This window comes from Ascaphus truei, chromosome 5 (assembly GCF_040206685.1).
Source record: "Ascaphus truei isolate aAscTru1 chromosome 5, aAscTru1.hap1, whole genome shotgun sequence".
In the NCBI taxonomy this organism is placed as follows: Eukaryota; Metazoa; Chordata; class Amphibia; order Anura; family Ascaphidae; genus Ascaphus; species Ascaphus truei.
In genome coordinates this window covers 82,943,550-82,963,418 of record NC_134487.1, presented here as the reverse complement: position 1 = coordinate 82,963,418, position 19,869 = coordinate 82,943,550, and the positions used below count along the sequence as shown (strand labels likewise).

Genomic DNA, 19,869 nt, shown 5'->3' with positions numbered 1-19,869 from the left:
ATATATATATACGTATATATATATATATATATATATATATATATATATATATATATATATATATATCCATTGTATCCATAGATGTAGGGGATATATGTTAAATGAGATATATATATTTTATATATATGATATATATATTTTGGATATATCTATATATATCCTATATATATCATACATATATATATATACACATACATACATATCCATCACTCAGATCCCTGTCCCGCCCCACAAGCCCCGCCTACCAGAGCACACGCTCTGTCTGATGGGCAAGAACATGAAAAGCAGCCGCTTGGTAAAGCGAGAGGTGAGCATCAGCGCTGGAGAGCACAGCTACTCTCCACTATAAACTCAGCCTTACACAGCTTTCAGCACAGCCTGGGTTAAGATGCATAGCCAGTAAACCTACTCACAGACAGCTGTCTCGTCCTTTTGGGTCTCATCAGTGTGAGGCTGGTTGTACTGGCTTTGCAATTTTAAGGCTGGGTAGGTTTCAATGCACATTAGATAAGTTATGGTGGGTGAAAAAGATGCCGAAAAACCCTCCACCGTATAGCATATAAAAAGATCACTTGCGAGCACATTCACATGTCTTAGAGACAGCAGCAATTGGGTATTAACCCGTGTGTGACCGAGGCTACTAAAACCAGTGCTTGATTGGACCCGCAGCCATCCCATACGTCTTGGAACAGACACCAATAACAATAATAAATGCTTAAGAGCTGTAGAAGCAGGCGCAGTGATTGCTCGGGTCGGTGGGCTGGTTAATCCGGTAGAAGTACAGCGGAGTATCTCCACAAGAAGACACCCCAAGCTAAGTCACAGTCCGGTGCCAATGAGCCTCACCTCCGCCCGATTACTGCAGTTAGATGAATAAGTAATAACTTGTTTGTTACTCACGAAACCCTTGGTGTTGTTCCGCTTAGAGGGCTGCAGTCGCCATCACTGCTGCTCGTGGTGTCGGCGTGCTCCTTCCGGAAATGACGTAGACAAGAGGAAATGGTACCGTGGTCACAGCAATTCCACACAACCAACGCATTAAGAAAATTTCTCAATGCGTTGGTTGTGTGGAATTGCTGTGAACACGGTACCATTTCCTCTTGTCTTAGAGACAGGTCTGAAACCCTGCTTTTTGCCATTATCGTGTGTGTGTGTGTGTGTGTGTGTGTGTGTGTGTGTGTGTGTGTGTGTGTGTGTGTGTGTGTGTGTCTCCTCCACCCATAACAGCTATATGGAGGTTTCCCTGTGAAGGAGTGGAAAGGATCGTTCTGAGCCTCTACATCAGGCTCTTTGTTTACAAATCTAACAGTCCCCAAGTGAGGTGCAGTCCCCACTTGCAGGAGTATCACAAACCGCATCAGTGCTACTGGTCTCCCTGACATAGGATTGAGAACCTAGCTGACCAAAAAAAAATCCTACATCTTCTGGAGAAAAACTGATGTGCCACAAGATTTTAAAGACACAATAATCGTGCCGACACAAAGGCGACCCAGCTAATTGCAAAAATTATAAGGGCATAAGCTTGCTATGAACATCTGCCAAGCTTCTGACTTCTATTATCCGGATCAGACTACTTAAATGCAGAGAATTGAACTGCAGGGAAGAACAGGCTGGGTTTAGACCAGGAAGAGGGTGTACGGACCAAATTTTCACACTTCGACAACTAGCAGAAATATGACTCTGCTGCAAAAAAAGATACCTTTATGGTATTTGTTGACTTCTCGTGCGTTTTTGACCGTGTGGATCACCCATCGCTATGGTGCGCCCTCAAGGCTGATATCTCTCAATGTGCTAAGAGCTTTTTAAGAAGGAGGTATGTGCAGAGTCAGACACATGGGCAACATATCCGCGCCATTCTCCATATCCACGGGAGTCAATCAAGGTTGCATAATATCGCCTATGTTATTCAATATTACCATGGATTGGATTCTCAGAAAAACATTTAAAAGACAGGCCTGGCGTACAAGTGGGAAGCGAGTTTTTTCTCACGGACCTTGTATACGCTGATGACATTGCGTTCTTCGTGGATACAGCCCAAGAAACTTTGAACGCCATGCAAGCCAATACAAAGAAGCTCAGATTATCCATGAATATGGAAAAGACGAAATACATATTTACCGGTACCCAACAGATTCAACTTCAACTGGACGGCAACCCAAATCGAGCGAGTGGACTCATTCAAATACCTAAGGTCTATTATTGATAGCCTAAGCATAGCAGCTACGGACATCAAAAGCCGCATCGGTAGCACCACTGCAGCGTTCGCCTCAAAGAAATGCTTGGGGAACAAACAGGATGTGACAAATGTAACAAAAATGCAAATTTTTAACGCCTTTAAACGAAGCATCCTAAAACAAGGACTTGCTGTATACTGTTGAGCGCTGGTCTTCCTTTGTATTTAAAAAAAAAACAAACACACACACACACACCACTTTATTATTCATGGATTTTTCTTTTAGGTTAACTTCACATATGTTTGTACGGCTTCAACTCAATGTAAAAGTCGCAATCCATAAATAATTCTCTCTTTTTTTTTTTTTTTAAATGCTTTGTTCATGTGATTAGTGTTTTAAATTCTAAGTGTCTGTGAGCTTAAAACGGACCATGGCAACCTCAAACTAAAGGTTAATGGAAATCATATTTGTTCACGAAAAGAAAAGGAGCAGGACATGCACATGGGGAAAGATACTAACATGATGGGAGTTCAACGCAGCCATGCTTCTGGTGGTAATTGCCATTTTAAAACGTCTCTGCTGCTTGGATCTTCCCACTTTGCTCATGGTTACGGGTTTATAGTGTGAATCCAGTGCAGAATGCGAGAATGCCTGGGGTGCAGCTGCACACTAAGATCTTGAAGGTGCAATCCATGCAATATCCTACGTGTTTATTTAAAAAAATAAATCAATCCTGTAGTATTAGATATTTACTACTGAAAAAAATTCAACTCAATGCCATTTGTAATGAGTATTAATATACTGAGCATCCTTTGATTTTCTATAGAAGGTTTTAAACACTTTCCCAGCAGTGCAAAATCTTTGTAACCCTTTCCCTGTTTGTGATAATTTGTTGCCAATATTCTCAGCTGTTAGAGCTGCAAACTGTAACCATAGACAAGGTTTCAGTAGCAATAGGCTGCGCTTACAGTGCCGGCTACAGCTACGGCTACAGATGACGTCTCAAGCCCAAGCGAAAGTTGTAATTTGAGTTTGGGAGAGGTCTCTAGCTACAAGGGGAGTGACAGTAGGCAGAGGGATGGGGACAAGAGCAAGGGGGAAGGCTGAAATGGGGAGGAGTTGTAATTTCTGTTTGTATGCTGAATTTACAGTACTTTTACTTTAAATTTACTTAAAATTTTACTTTAAATTACAGGAGAATTTACTATTTTAAAGTTGTTCAAATAGTGTGTTTCACTTGACAGACACACAGACACACAGACACACACAATCAGAGCAGCCAACAGAAATCATGGGGCTCAGGACAAATGAAAGGAGCCCCCCCCCCCCCCTCACCCATAGCGCAGCTACCACGGAAAAACAAATTTTAGCGTACGACTTTTACTTAACCCCCCAATACATTTAAAAATACACCCCCAATACATATACAAATACAACCCCAATAATAAAACGCTGCACCCGGTGCCGGGTCGACAGCAGCGGAAGTCAGCTAGGCTAAGCTTCCGCCTCACCGGCGTGAGAGGGTGGCCCGGCGCACACACGAGCAGCTATTGTGGAACTGAGAGGTGCCTGCAGCAGGGCAGGGCCAGCAGCAACTGCTGTAACCTGCAGCCGGGCCCCTGCCACCGCCAGCCCCCCACAGTCCCGCCACCCACCGGCCCTCCGCAGTCCCGCCAGCCGCTGTGTGATAATCCCCAAGGCAAGCCTGATTTTATGGTATATGTATTGGGGGTGTATTTTATATATGTATTGGGGGGGAGTGGGGAATATTTGTAGATGTATTGGGGGGGAGTGGGGTATATTTGTAGATGTATTGGGGGGGAGTGGGGTATATTTGTAGATATATTGAGGGGGAGGTATTTTTAGATGTATTGGGGGGTGGGGTGTGTTTTTGTATGTATTGGGGGGTTAAGTAAAAGTTACGGCTAAAAAAATATTTCCGTGGTAGGTACGCTATGGGGGGGGCGGGGGGTCTGCTCCTTTCATTTGTCCTGGGCCCCATGATTTCTGTTGGCGGCCCTGATCTCACACACACAATCCCACACCCACACCCACACAATCCCACACCCACACAATCCCCCCCCCCACACACAATCCCACACAATCCCCCCACACACAATCCCACACAATCCCCCCACACACACACCCACACAATCCCCCCCCCCCACACACACACACAAACACAATCCCCCCCATACACACACACAAACACAATCCCCCCCCCCACACACACACAATCCCCCCCCCACCACACACACACAATCCCCCCCACACACACACACACAATCCCCCCCCACACACACACACACAATCCCCCCCCACACACACAAACACAATCCCCCCCCACACACACACACACACAATCCCCCCCCCCCACACACACACACAATCCCCACACACACACACAATCCCCACACACACACACAATCCACACACACACACACAATCCACACACACACAATCCACACACACACACAATCCACACACACACACACAATACACACACACACAATCCACACACACACACAATCCACACACACACACACACACATTTCCCCTCTCCCTGCATCAGATCAGAAGCTATCTGATTGGTTACAGCCTGTCACGAGGAGACCGTCTCTGTAAAAATCAAATTCTACTGACTACAGAGATTCATGTCTCTTCGTTGCTCCGTCGCCCCTACTATAAGCGCATGATACAGATTCAATGCATTTGTTTTGAAGCGACGTCGCGTTGCTGTCACCGTCACTATAAGTGCAGCCTAAGAATACATTGTTGCTGCTGAGTTACACTGACTGAAGAATTGATTTGAAACTGAAAGGCAGCCATTTAGTGAACCCTGGAAAACAGGATTTTGCTGATTGAAAGCGGGAGAACGAATCGATCAGCAGGTTAGGTAATTCGTTTTCAATAAAGGTAATCAAAGACTGCATATATTAAAAAAAAAAATGTGCTGCTATTGTACCAAATCCCTGAAGCCTTTGACTATCGACAACTGAAAATACTATTTTGTAATGAACACACCAAGGGAGAAGGAGTGGCTCAGTGAGTAACGACACTGACTGGCACTGAGTTTGAAGACTGGTTCGATTCCTGGTGTCGGCTCCTTGTGACCTTGAGCAAGTCAATTTAAAAAATATAGATTGTAAGCTCCACGGGGCAGGGACCTGTGCCTGCAAAATGTCTCTGTAAAGCGCTACGTAAAACTAGCAGCGCTATACAATAACATATTATATTATTATTATTAAAGGTTAGTCCAGATAACTTGATCAGCAAAGGAAAATATTACTTCCATTAAACACAAGCTTTCACCAAATAGGGCTATATACTGCATGGACCTGGAAATTGTATTTAATTACAGAAAAAATAATAAACACAGATACCCAACAAGCTCTGAGAAACCCCTACCATTGAAACATAATATATATATATATATATATGTATATAAGTGTCAAAAGGAGGGCTAGTGGGCGTGGCTAAATGTATACAACAAAAAACAGACAGATGCCCAAAGCTACTTCCAATGTGACAAAAATACACAGTGCAATACCTATATATTCTCTTGAAAAAAATGTCATTTAGTTTAACCCTTTGGCCAAAGCGTCTTAAGCCTGCTGCCACTTTGAAGGCATGACCGTTAGCAAATCCTAACACTCCCTGAGTTAAAATTCTTATTTACCTGTATAATTACAGGAAGAATGATCACATTGGATCTGTCATAAACGGGCAAAATGAAACTGACCTGCCAACTTGGAGAGAGGGGCCACTACCCTCCCAAAAGCAGCTGAAAAAAATACTTATATGATGTCCTTTAAAGTAGTATCTTTTCAACAACTTTGGTAGTACAGTACACATGCGTCTTCACCCCACTGCAATTCCAGAGAATACTTATCACTCAATTATATTGAGCCATTATGGAAATGATGTATTCAATTAAGGGCATTTTCCTTTTACAGCTATCTGATTCATTCTACCTTCAAGAAAAAAAAACGGAAAAAAAAACATCTACGCGACACAAAAATAAAGTTCGCAAAGCTTTGTGCATTATCGTTACCCTTAAATGCACTTTCCATAACTAGAGCTTAAATTAAAAAAAAACTTGTGCCCTGATACAAATGACACACGCATGAACATTTAGGCCAGGGGCCAACAACAGTTCAGGTTTTAAGGATATCCCTGCTTCAGCACAGGTGCTTCAAGCAGTGTGCGGCAGGATATCCTTAAAACCTGACCTGTTGGTGGCCCTTGAGAACTGGAGTTGGCCACTCCTGATTTAGGTTAAACCAATTATATTAAATTGGCTTTGGAAATGCAGCTAATAACTTCAGCAACTCAAAACAACTTTGATCCAAGTAAGTTTAAATATAATGAGTGGTAGTGCCCGATACAAAGACGTGCAAAACTGTATTATGACTGATTGGGGGAAAAAACAAAACAAAAAAAACAACTTTGGAACGTTGCACCAAAATCTCAATCTCCCTACTGAAGCCATTTTACTTGGTGTAAATGTGAAAAACTAGAAAGAGGTATCAATATTTCAATAGTTTTAAAGATGGGAATACAAGATAAACAATCACTATTTTACACGTCTGATTCGGTTTAAAAACTATTGTGCAAGATAGGTAAAGTCAAAGGGCACTTATTACTTACTGAAACTAGTGGACATTGTTGGCACTAAAAAAAAAAAAACGGGAGAAAACATCAATCTTTAAGAGCCATACAATACACCAACATTACATGATCTTTTCTGCATTCAAATTGCTTTGATCAGTGAAGAAAAAACGATTATATTAGTTCAGCCAGAGAAGCCCCAAGCATTCCATAAAATCAGCAACGTTTGGCACATTTCATTGCTTCATTCCTTTTAAATCCATTTATGGTAGAGGGTCCTGCCTACAAAGCATTTAGCCACAATATGTTGCCAGCACTAAAGTGGTAAGCTAAAGTCTCAATTTAATTCCCTATTTCTCTCTTAACAAAAATATTGTTCCAATAATGTCTCAGATCACCAATTTTCCACCATTCTCCTCCAGCCTCTTGAACAGCATAATCTGCCAGGGGGCCTTTTCCAAGAGTCATATGCTAGCTACATCCTTATATCACATGTACAGATACCACTTAGAAGTAAAAATAAATCAAGTCACACTTCATGCAGTGTAACTCAGGGGTGGAGAGAAATATATTAAAATGTGTTACGCAGGCAGGAGGGCGTTTCTCAGGTGCAAGACACAGTGACAGACAGAAAAGGGGGGGGGAAAGACAGTCCCAGGAGGGGCAAGGGCTGAGTTCCAGTAGAAGGCAGGAATTGAGGTACAGGGGTTGTGGCCCTCTGGTCCTTGCCTGTCAAGGTACAGAAGTCAGAATGCTTGTTGCAGCTGCTGCATGGAAACTGCCAGGCGCTCCTTCACCCCCTCCTCCCCTCCCCAACTCTACTCCTGTCACTCTGATGCAGACAGAAGTGAGCTCCTAAGAGTGAGAGGAGGCGAGTGTGTGAGGGGCTCCGTGAGAAAGAGACTCCTCCGTGAGACACTGCTCCCCTCCCGACCACAGTGCAGCTCTGTGTGCATTGGCCGGGAGGGGTCAGATGGTAGTGTCAGACGGCAGATACAGTACAGCACAGCTTTAGGCCCCAGGGGCAACATTTTAGGTGCTGTGGATCTTTCCATGCGTGGTCTAATTTGTGTGTTTGGGGTGGGGGGGGGGGGGGGGGGGGGGGGGGGAGGGGGTGGGGGGGGTGGAGGTTAGAAGTGAAATAGGCACTCCCAGAAAATGAAATGTCGCATCTGCAGGATAGCTAAAGTGGTTATATATAAAACTACACATGCCACCTAGTTTAATCTCCAAGACAGACAGACTTTCCAGTATTGCGTTTCAAAGGTAGATGAAGCACTAAAGTATTCCATAATACACTAGATTGTAAACTCATTGGGTAGGGACCTTCTTCCTATTTTTTCAGTTTATCTTAACATATATGTACACATAATGTTATTGTCCTCCCTCTCACACTAATTGTCTGCGTAATATGTTTGCACCATACAAAATAAAAGATAACAAAACAAAATGTACATGTCAATACATACTGATACTACAGTAAAGGCGATCCCATCCTATGGGAGATTAGACCGACAACTGTGGATGAATTTTAACAGGTAATTCATAATATAATTCATAATATAAGGTACGGTTTTATATCTTTGCAAATCTACTCCTAAAAACCTAACTTTTTTTTCATTTAATTTTTTTTAATGAATATTTTAACAAAATTTGACCCAGGGTGTCCTCCAGAGCTAAACCACACTTTATCCCCACAGACCCGGGCCCCTGGTGCCCAAGATACTTGTTCAATTCGCTGTTTTTTTCCGTCTCCTTTAGAGAAATCAAAATGGTTGCCAAACTTGTGGGTCCCACAAGGTCAATAGGAGGCCACATTGTTCAGTAGGAAACAGAGACTCCCTCCTCTCCCCCCCCCCCCCCCCCCCCGCCCATGACAATCATTTAAATGTCCAGGGAGTAACCCTAGAAAGTATTCTGATAATCTTTGGAAATGTGGGGTCCACAAAGGGAACAAAACAGCATGGTTTAGCTCTGGAGGACCATCGGGTTAAGTTGGGTAGGAAAAAAAAAAAAATATATATATATATTTATTAATTAATGAAATTCAGCGGGATTGCCGATTTAAATGCAAAGTGCAATAGTACATGGAACCAAACTGTATGTATATTGTAACGACTTGGAGTTTCATAAACTGGGGGTTTAATGCAGTATCAATTACAAGGTGTAATGAACAGGCTTGAGTTTTACAGCAGAGTTTCGAAATTTACGAAGCACATTTATTTTAATGTGTAATATATTATTCCCTATTCATTTATATTTTATGCAATTTAGCAAGGTCATTTTTTGATCAACACACTTAATATGCTCTAGATCAGGGGTACACAAACTGGGGTGCGCAAGATTTTCATGGGGTGCAGTGGTTGCAGAGGCTCTGCGCTCTTCCACAAGGCATTTAAATGAAGTGCCGGGGGATCGCGTGAGGCCTCTGCAACTTCCCTCAGCTCGTCCTCGGCGACATGGCAACGCGGAGGCAAATGACGCCGCGGGGTCACGTTGCCATGGTAACACCAGAGACATGGTAAGGAGGGGAGCGTGAGCAGGAGGGAGAGCAGGCAGGGGGCGCAGACTGAAATGTTTGTGCACCCCTGCTCTAGATGTCCTAATTATTTCAACAACATTTTCCTTTAATGCAATAAAACATGTGGGCTGAGAAGAGGTGAATACTGCACACACACGGAGCTAGGGCATGACAAAAATAACTGGGAATCCAATTGTCCGACTGTCAAAGAAATAAAGCAGCTTTACTAGATCAACCGCCAATTACTATATTCCCCTATGCAAAAAAAATCCCCCCCCCCCCTTTAAAAAAAAAAAAAAAGGATTTCTTGGTTACATAATGTTCAAAAGAATGATCCCAAAAGAGAAATGTTATTTTATATGGGGTGGGTGGAGGGAGAAGTTTGAGAACGATTGCTTTAATGTATTAATGTTTGTATGTGCGTTTCTTTCACAATCACTCTTACCATTCATTTTTTATTAAGGAGTGTAATCTGATTTTAGGGTGGGGGGGGAATGTGTGTGCCATATCTTTATGGCAAATTGTTTTGCAGTCTAATGATTTAGTGACTACAATACACGTTCAAAGGAGACTAAAACAAACAAAAATGGCGCAGAATACACTTTGCACCTGTCTCTTTCGTCTAAACCTTTTCTTTCATTGGGTTTCGCCATTTCTCCCCCAACCCCAAAAAAGAATGAAAACGACTATTATTTTCACAATGAAATATGTGACGATGATCAACAGAAAAAAAAGTTGGACTCTGAAAGACATGGTATTCCAGCCTGGGCAAGTGCAACCATCTGCATTTTCATCTAAAAAAGTACATCATGCTATGTCCTGCCCCAGCTATTTGGAGTGCTTCCTAAACGTTGATGAGAAAATCCATCTGAAGAGTTACTGGTTCCATACAGTCTACCACATTGCCTAGAAAAAAAATCATGTTTGTACTGCTTTTTCAGTGCAAGAAACAAAGCGTGTATTAGAGCAAGCTGTGAAGGTTACATCTTGAGAAAAGAACCTGATTTGGAAGGCTGCCCACATTACGCTAGCTTGGCACTTCTATACTGGAATAGATAAGCCACAAATGAAGAATTCGTAATGTGCAGAGTGCAAACTGATACATACTGTATGTATTAACTCTCAGAATTGCTCAGGCTACGTTGAGAACTTTTAAAGGATTATTATAGGCAAATAACATGTGGTAAGGGAGAACACTAAAATATGAATTATAATTATTTGCAGGCCTCCCAAAACGAACAAACCCAACTGCCTACCAGCTCTTTAGTTGCACAAGACACACAGATGTTCAGCTGCCACAAAGCCTTCGTTGCAACTTGAGCATTTTAAACTGTGCGATGTATGTACCACTCCTGAATAAGCTCTTATACCAAGGACAATTTAGGTGATTCAATTTAAAAATATTATGCTCCTCAAAAAGCACATTCCAAAAGATTTATATTTTAGCTCATTTTTATTTGGAAGCAGATTATGAAACCTTAGGCAAGACACCAGCAGGTGTCACTGATTCCTTGATAAACTCACTCTGTCTCCAGTACGCTCAGCAATAAAAAAATAGATTTTATAAATTACACTTGAAAGAAAATGTGTACTACGTTTTATTTATTATTCCTTCATTTGAACCATAGCGTCTTGGTGTAAGTTTACATTAAAAGGATCCTCTGGGTCTAGTTATATTGCCTCAAAAGTTAACGGATCCTCACTACAATAAGCTTATTTCCACACATTGACCATCAACTGAGCAGGGCTCTGGAAACAGGTCTAAATTAATGTAAAGCAAAATATTGTTTTCCTTTTATCTGGGAACTCCCGATGGAATAGAAAAAAAATGGCTTTAAACGGTCCTTAAAACAAATGTCATTTTGACTGCTATTGAAGTTCTGATTTACCCATAAACAAAATGTATAAATAAAAAAGGAATAAGCTCTAAAGGTGAATAAGTTGCACCTTGCATCAGCAAAAAAAATACTTGTTTCACAAAAAAAAAAAAAAAATGAAGAATCGCTACACTGGAAAACTAGGGTTAAAAATAGCTAACCCTCTAATGGGCTTTTTCCATGCTACCAACAAAGCAACAAGACATTTCAAAATATGGACATGATTTTACAAAACCAAAATATGGTACAATCATTTAAAAAAAAACAAAAAAAAAACCACACAACCATTTGCAGTTATAAACTGTTGGTGCTCTTGAATTTGCCAACAGCTTATTTTAAGTAAGCAACGTTTTAAACTACTTTCAGTATGCATTAAAGCATATACAAAATTATATTCTTGTCGTCAATGCATTAATGATCACAGAAGAATGTCAGGCTTTTGAGTGCTTGCAAAATAAAAGGAAAGGCTCAAAATGTGAACTTACCTGTGCAACCATACTTTGTACAAAAGTGAGTGGGTGCTGCTTTTGCTGAACAGCACTTTCTATTGCTACTTTAGCTACAGTGCTTGGATCAACTCCCGCTGGCACAGCAACCATTGTGGCACTGCAGCCAGCATTGTTGGGGTCACTGATTGTAACAATCCTCACGCCTACTTTATTTGGAATTGCCGAGATGGACTCCCTATCATCTTCCGCTGGCCTCTTAACAGGTTTGCATTCTGCTGTGCCATTGGTAGACCGTACATCAGCAGGAAGGACAGGCTGACAAACTCTAGGCCCTGTGTGGGGCACCGTTATAACGTGATGTCCTTGTAAAAAAGAAGCTGTAGATTGTGGCGAGACAACAACAGATGGACGTTGCTGAGGCACATCTGAATTCAAACTTGAAACTATAGGTCCATTGGGTAAATCTGTGCGGTTGCCACCATGTATTTGAATTGCCAAGTGAGCAGCATCATGAATGCTGCTTGCAAAATGTGACCCACTATTGGGCACTAGAGGTCCATTAGAAAGTTTTTCCACTTGATCACCTTTGGCAGTAACTTGTGAGGAATCCAAAAGTCCGTGCTGCTCCACTGGAAATACTTCCCCATTTCCTACATGATTGGAAGCTTTGTGATTTGGAATGTTTTTGCTTAAATGAGAACCATCTCCTTTGTCAAAATCACAAATCCCATTAACTTGGGGCCTTCTAAAGTCACTTTTAGTCACCTGCATATCAGTCTGTTCAGAGTTCTGCTTTCCAGGAGCTCTGTTTTCCCCCATTTCCACAGATGACCCATTAGTGACCAGTGAGCACTGACTGGTCTCATTTTGAGTTTTCCCTGAGTTTGAAGGAGGTAGACTAGAGTCACTATACTTTTTACCATTCAAAAGATTCCCCACTTGCACTTCATTCTCATTGGTTTCTCCATTGCTGGTGTTTGCAGAACCTTTTGGACAGGAAGGATTTTCCATCACTTCAATTTTACGTTCATGCACGTGCAAACCTGTTGCTTCTTTTGCTTCTTCCTCCTTTTGGCAAATTATCTTATCACCTTTAAATGGAGAAGCAGCAGATCCCGGTAACTGGCCAGCTGGCTGTGTGAGAGCAGCAGGAAGAGTTTGCACCTGAAGCCCAACTCCTGTTTGTGTCCCGCTCATTGGGGAAATTATCTGAGGTGTATTTCCTTGGCTTACAGTTGCAGTAGCAAAACCGGTATTTGGCACAACTGTTATAGTAACTTGGTTGCCAGTAGTTCCTTGGAAAATAGTTGCTGGGGAATTTGAGATCAACTGGCCTGGTAATATTTGTAAGTTTGAGATTGGTACAGTCTGTACTCCAGCCTGGTTCTGTATTGCACTCTGGACCAATTGTACATTTTGTTGTCCAACTAGAATTTGTTGAGGTGTAGGCTGCCCTTGGACTCCAAAGGAAGGTGTCTGATTATTGGCTACTTGATACACCACCTGAGGGCTGGGTGCTCTTGCATTGTTTGGGGGTGGTATTTGTGGAGCAGGTAGTATAAGTTTTCCACCTGGTGTTGAAGGTCCTCTTTTCGGAAGCAGTAGTTGCTTTATGAGGCTGGATTCACTCGGCGTAGGTTGCCCACCTGGCTGCTGTTGAACCTGTACTTGTACCTGTTGCTGAACTTGCACTGGTATCTGCTGGGGCTGCTGTTGCTGAGCTTGTATTTGTGCCTGTTGCTGAGCTTGTGCCTGCTGCTGGGGAGGTGCTGGTGACAACTGTTGTCTTTTTACAGAAAGCATCTGGCTGACAGTAGGAGGTGGTCCTTGTGAAACTGGAGTAGCAGGGGAAGATGTGATTACAGGCGGGATCTGATTGTTTGTAGTTGGTCCAGGGGAAGGAGAGGATTGAGTTATGCTGGTTTGTCCAGTTAACTGGACAGTTTGCCCAGCCTGAATTGCAGCTGGATTAGTAAGTACAATTTGGTGAATGGCTGGTGAATAAGTCTGACCATGATGTGGCTGACTTACAATCACTACGCTCTGCTGCGGTTGCTGCTGCTGCTGCTGTTGGAGAGGCTGTTGCACCACATTTGAGGATACTTGCTGAGAAGAGTGGGGTTTGGGAGCAATGTTCTGGAAGCCAATCCTAGACGTTTGTGGGGCTTGGACACCAGCGATAGTAACCACCTGCCCGGCTCCAACGTGGAAACTCTGCACTGTGGTTGCCGATACAATATTTGATGAAGTTGTTACATACTGTTGTGGGGTTATGATTACAGTATCCTTTTGCTGGTTGGAAATTGGAGATTGCTGAGATGGGAGGTGCAGATTTTGGGATGAGGTGGTGATTAATTGCTGACCCTGTGGAAGTGCTGATGTACCTGGTGGCATATTATGCACTCTGCCAAAAATGTGGCCATGGGGTACAGCTTGCTGAATAACTGCAACAGGGGTTCCGGATGTTATCTGGCCAGGTACCACAGTGTGTAATGGGGATTGTTGTTGAATAACAGATGGATGGTGGAAATATGCCTGAGAACCTACTACAGTAACAGAGGCCTGCTGCCCTGCACTGCTGTGATTTTGAACAATAGAAGCTTGTGTCGATCCTCCCAAAGCAATAGTAACAGGAACAGCTGAATGTGGAACAGAGCCCTGTATTACTGTGGCCTTAACAACTTCACAAGAAATTGGAGTTTTATTCTGTATTACAGTAACTGTAGTATGTTGCTGCTGGGTTTGACTCTGATTTTGTGGCATCCTACAAATAGTCTGTGCCACACTGTGAACACCTTGAATTGGAAAAGACATTTGCGTTGCAGTCAGATTAGAAGCTTGGTTGGTTGCTGGACCTCTCTGAAAATGGTTCCCGACGCCCTGTGGCATTCCTGTGAACACAAATATCCATATTACATTTTAAAAGTCTGAGAAATACTGTGTGTATAATATGTTCACATGGTATTTTTTTTGTTCTGATTTATGACTGCTTATTTTATTAAACATAAAGATATACAAAGTTTTTAAAAGAGAGAGACAATCAAATGTTAAGCCTTGGCTGCCTTAGTTTCATAAATGTGTCAGATTTTCCTAAGTCTATACAGTACTCTGTCGTATCACAAATACCTATGGAGAGATTCAGTGGTGTTTGTGATGTCATTTCAGATGTAAGATAAGGACTGCTCCTTTCCTAGCTGGCACTGGAGGGTAAGGCCAAAAACATTACATCAAAAAAGTTTGCATTCACAAACTGAGCTCTCTCGTTCTGGCTCCTGCAATATGCTATGGATGCTCTTAACTGCAAGACTTAAGATAAAGTTTACACCGTAAGTGTAAGATGATTACAATTGCTGTTCATTCAATACATACGTTTACTACATTTTTCGAACCATTAATTATTTTTAGTTTTAACGGGGCAGCTTGCCCATGTTGCTCAAAAAGCAGAGTATGACTCTACTATAAAGATGACAATTCACGATAAATTCTCTTCAGTGCTAAAGAATTTCAGATCTCCATATATCTGAAATTTCATCTATGAAAATACAGATCTAGAATGCCTTCAAAAACTGTGGGGATTTGTGAGAAGTTAAAATTTTCCACCTGCTGTATTCCAAACAGCAGTTTGATGCAAATCTAAGTAGGAATGATTTGCTATTGGACAAAGTATAAAAGCATGTGGTTCTGAAATCCTTTATTAAAGATATTGTGGCAGACACTGCGTGTCATTTTTAAAAAATATAACTATAGTATTTGCGTTTTCTGTGCTTAGGGTCCTACAATGCATTGCCAATTAATGCTTCGTGAGTTTCTCGTCCTTTAAGTGTTACAAGAAGAAAAATAAATAAAAGAACCTGCAAGATTTGTCCCAGCAATATCCGAAACAATGTCAACCCTGACAACAGAAGCTGAAGCTGGTTGCTGCTGATAGTACATCTGAATAGGAAGTGGTAAGGCCCTCTTTTTTACTCCTACCACATGAATATGAGCTTGCCCATTATTATTTGGATCCTCCACTCTCTTTATGTTGTGGTTTGGGAATACAGATCTGGAAAAAAAATATATATTTAGGTTATCACTCCTCTGCTGCAATAAGAAATGCTTGACATACCCGTTCCCCTGTATTAGAAGTATCATTTATCCAAACAATAGTTTCTGATCTTATAGCAGCAAATCCGAGCTGCTTGAATTTGTTTAATTATTTTTTTTTTAAACAGGATTCGAACAGGGGAGTCCTCCACGATAGCTGAACCGTGCCATTTTCAGGTAGGTGGACTCCCGGTTAATGAGGTACGTACAGTTTCAAGTGTCTGTGTTCGCCTCCAAGCCCAGGAAATCAACAAGGACACTAAATCACAGGTGCCATCTTTAAAACAAACAGGTACCTTAAATGTAAATATCAGAACACCATGGGGGCCCTGGAACGGAGAATAGCTGGGTTCAGTTCCAGGGGGACATCCATTTAGAATCCTGTTTAAAAAAGTCTATTTCAATTTTGAGTATGGATTGCTGCTTTAAAGGAGCACTCCTGGGGGCCTTTTGTGTTAAAAATAAAAAAATAATAGGTATGAAGCAGGGGGTCTCCGGAGCTGAACAGCATTGATTTGAGCTGCGGGGACCCCGTGCTTCCCTAAATACTTACCTCCGTAGGTGGTGCCGGTACCTCTCTGCTGTTTAAATGTCCCGCATCATGTGGGAGAATAGGAGGCCACAAGGAATGAAATTGTGGCTTCCAATTGGCACGCACGACCCGAGACATTTAAGCCGCCGTTATGTTAGCCCAAACAAGTTCAGTTGGCGATCTTACTCCCTTCCGTAATAAGTATCTCAGGAAGCAGGGGGCCCCAGAGCTGAAAGTAATTGTGTTCAGAACTATTATAAAAATAACAGAAATGCTCCCAGGAGTGCTGCATTAAGTACACAAGTTTTAATTCATAATGTAATTGCAGCGAGAACGTGCATAACGCGGCTCATCGCAGCGAGAACGTGCACAACATGGTTCATCGCAGCGAGAACGTGCACAACATGGCTCATCGCAGCGAGAACGTGCACAACATGGTTCATCGCAGCGAGAACGTGCACAACATGGCTCATCGCAGCGAGAACGTGCACAACATGGTTCATCGCAGCGAGAACGTGCACAACATGGTTCATCGCAGCGAGAACGTGCACAACATGGCTCATCGCAGCGAGAACGTGCACAACATGGCTCATCGCAGCGAGAACGTGCACAACATGGTTCATCGCAGCGAGAACGTGCATAACATGGCTCATCGCAGCGAGAACGTGCACAACATGGCTCATCGCAGCGAGAACGTGCACAACATGGTTCATCGCAGCGAGAACGTGCATAACATGGCTCATCGCAGCGAGAACGTGCACAACATGGTTCATCGCAGCGAGAACGTGCACAACATGGCTCATCGCAGCGAGAACGTGCACAACATGGCTCATCGCAGCGAGAACGTGCACAACATGGTTCATCGCAGCGAGAACGTGCACAACATGGTTCATCGCAGCGAGAACGTGCATAACATGGTTCATCGCAGCGAGAACGTGCACAACATGGCTCATCGCAGCGAGAACGTGCATAACATGGCTCATCGCAGCGAGAACGTGCACAACATGGTTCATCGCAGCGAGAACGTGCACAACATGGTTCATCGCAGCGAGAACGTGCACAACATGGTTCATCGCAGCGAGAACGTGCACAACATGGTTCATAGCAGCGAGAACGTGCATAACATGGCTCATCGCAGCGAGAACGTGCACAACATGGCTCATCGCAGCGAGAACGTGCACAACATGGTTCATCGCAGCGAGAACGTGCACAACATGGTTCATCGCAGCGAGAACGTGCACAACATGGTTCATCGCAGCGAGAACGTGCACAACATGGTTCATCGCAGCGAGAACGTGCACAACATGGTTCATCGCAGCGAGAACGTGCACAACATGGTTCATCGCAGCGAGAACGTGCACAACATGGCTCATCGCAGCGAGAACGTGCATAACATGGTTCATCGCAGCGAGAACGTGCACAACATGGTTCATCGCAGCGAGAACGTGCACAACATGGTTCATCGCAGCGAGAACGTGCATAACATGGTTCATCGCAGCGAGAACGTGCACAACATGGTTCATCGCAGCGAGAACGTGCACAACATGGTTCATCGCAGCGAGAACGTGCACAACATGGTTCATCGCAGCGAGAACGTGCACAACATGGTTCATCGCAGCGAGAACGTGCACAACATGGTTCATCGCAGCGAGAACGTGCATAACATGGCTCATCGCAGCGAGAACATGCACAACATGGTTCATCCTGCTTGCTAGTAAACCAATATAGTAAGCTCAGTGAATAGTAATAGAAATGTGATGGGATGACAGAAGAATAAATGTTGCCCATGATGTACATTTACAAATAGTTTGACAATGCAGTTGAATGTGTTGAGGGCTTCCCCTCCCAAAAACCAAGGATTTACAAACTTTCCCATCACGCACCAGAATAATCCTCGCGTCTTCAGGCAACTACACTTATTGTTATATAGTTCTCTTCAGAAGTATGTAAAAATACTAAGGTAAGTAACAAAATAAAGCTATTTGATGTTTTGCTGCTACAGGGACTGTGTTGCAGGTCCCTGTGAAATTGAAGGTGCAAGTTAAATTACAAAGGGTAGGTCAGAGTCACAGATCAAGTGATACCCTCCACACAACTTTAGAAACACGGAAACTGTAAAACCACCCAGTAGAGTGGGGCAAGAATAACTGGCAAAAGACCACATCCTATTGGTTATTGAGATATATGTAAGTTATATCTCCTTCTTTAATGCTAAACATACACCAACACAAGCTGTAGCACTGACGATATATGCAAGGAGTAGGAATTCAAATGTCTAAAACCCTTCAAAACAAATATAAAAGTAAAGATGGCTATATTTATCACACTAAGAGTACGTCAAGACAAATAATACGGAGTAGTTTAGTGGTAATGTTATTGCCCTTGAAGCAGGTGAATCTGATTAGAGTCCCAGTGCTGGCACCTTGTGACTGTGGGCAAATAAATATTCATTCATACACAATTACAAAATATATACTGAATATTAATAAACTTTTGCAGATATCATACCTAAGACATTTGTAAAATCCAGATGAGGTTAGGATTCCGCCTCGAGCTAGTTTTCCGCAGGTTGAGAGGTATTCGGAGTACATTTCTGCTCGTGAGACTGAGCAATCAGGATTCACTTCAAAATGTGCATTTAACCTACATGAAAGCAAAGTGGGGGAAATGCAGCTGCATGATATAGCTTTAAACCATAATGAGCAGGAAAATCCTAAATTGCTCATTTTTTCTGTATATAAATCTGATCGTGAATTACTTTTTACATTTGCAGTGCAGGTAAGGCCTGCAACACATTGAAACATTAGCCATAAAAATAAATTAAATATATTATGAACCATACTCCATTGCCTTAGGGGAGTTAGGGATGAGACCAGTACAGATTATGACCAGGACAGCTATAAGGGACTGCATCAATGTGTATATCTTTTCCAAAGTGAAACCACTAAATCTACACAGCGAAATGATATGCACAACAAACGTTAATCTTCTATTGGTTTCCAATGATACACACTTTCGGCCTTCCTGTTAAACCCTTCAATGTTAGAGGTATGCTGCACCCATAAGAGTGCCCAGGTTTTAAACACACTGATATTGCAGCTAATTCTGCGGGCACATCATTCCTCACACTGCTTTGCCATGGCACCTGTTACCATGAACACTTCTGCCACGGATGCTCTGAACTACTTGGTCAAAGCTCAGAGGAGCTTCAAACTAAGCCTAGTAGCTGCATTCATATAAATGTAACATCCTCACATTATATGGAGAAATGAAAAGGTCGATCAACAATGCCGTCTGAAAACAGTGTGCTGTTGAGCTAAGAGACCATCACATATAAAGCACATCTACATTAGATGCAGACTTTATGGATATGAGCAAAATACAAATGGCATCTTGTTTTGCTGTACATGTGTTATGAACATGGGACTAAACTGCAACTTTCTGTATTTGTGTCTACACGTTAAAGTAGTTTAAAAGGGGTACCCCTATGTGGTACTAAAAGCACATTCACATCGTACTGTATATACATTTGGATTTTGGGTACAATAAAAAGATTTCAATATGCAGTCTCGGATCAAGATAAGGATTTCAAGCGACATTTGAACACTAAAAATACTTG

The 19,869-nt window shown here is 42.4% G+C and overlaps 1 protein-coding gene across 1 annotated transcript in view; it reads right to left on the bottom strand.

Moving 5' to 3' along the window:
* The window catches only part of ARID2 (AT-rich interaction domain 2), a 100,660-nt gene that overhangs the window by 10,480 nt on the left and 70,311 nt on the right, over positions 1–19,869 (bottom strand). Inside the window, exons 13-15 of the mRNA XM_075600125.1 lie at positions 18,759–18,893; positions 15,484–15,677; positions 11,669–14,523 (exon numbers count right to left, since the gene is read on the bottom strand). Coding sequence (XP_075456240.1) covers positions 11,669–14,523; positions 15,484–15,677; positions 18,759–18,893 — 3,184 coding nt within the window. The remainder of the gene's footprint in view (positions 1–11,668; positions 14,524–15,483; positions 15,678–18,758; positions 18,894–19,869) is intronic.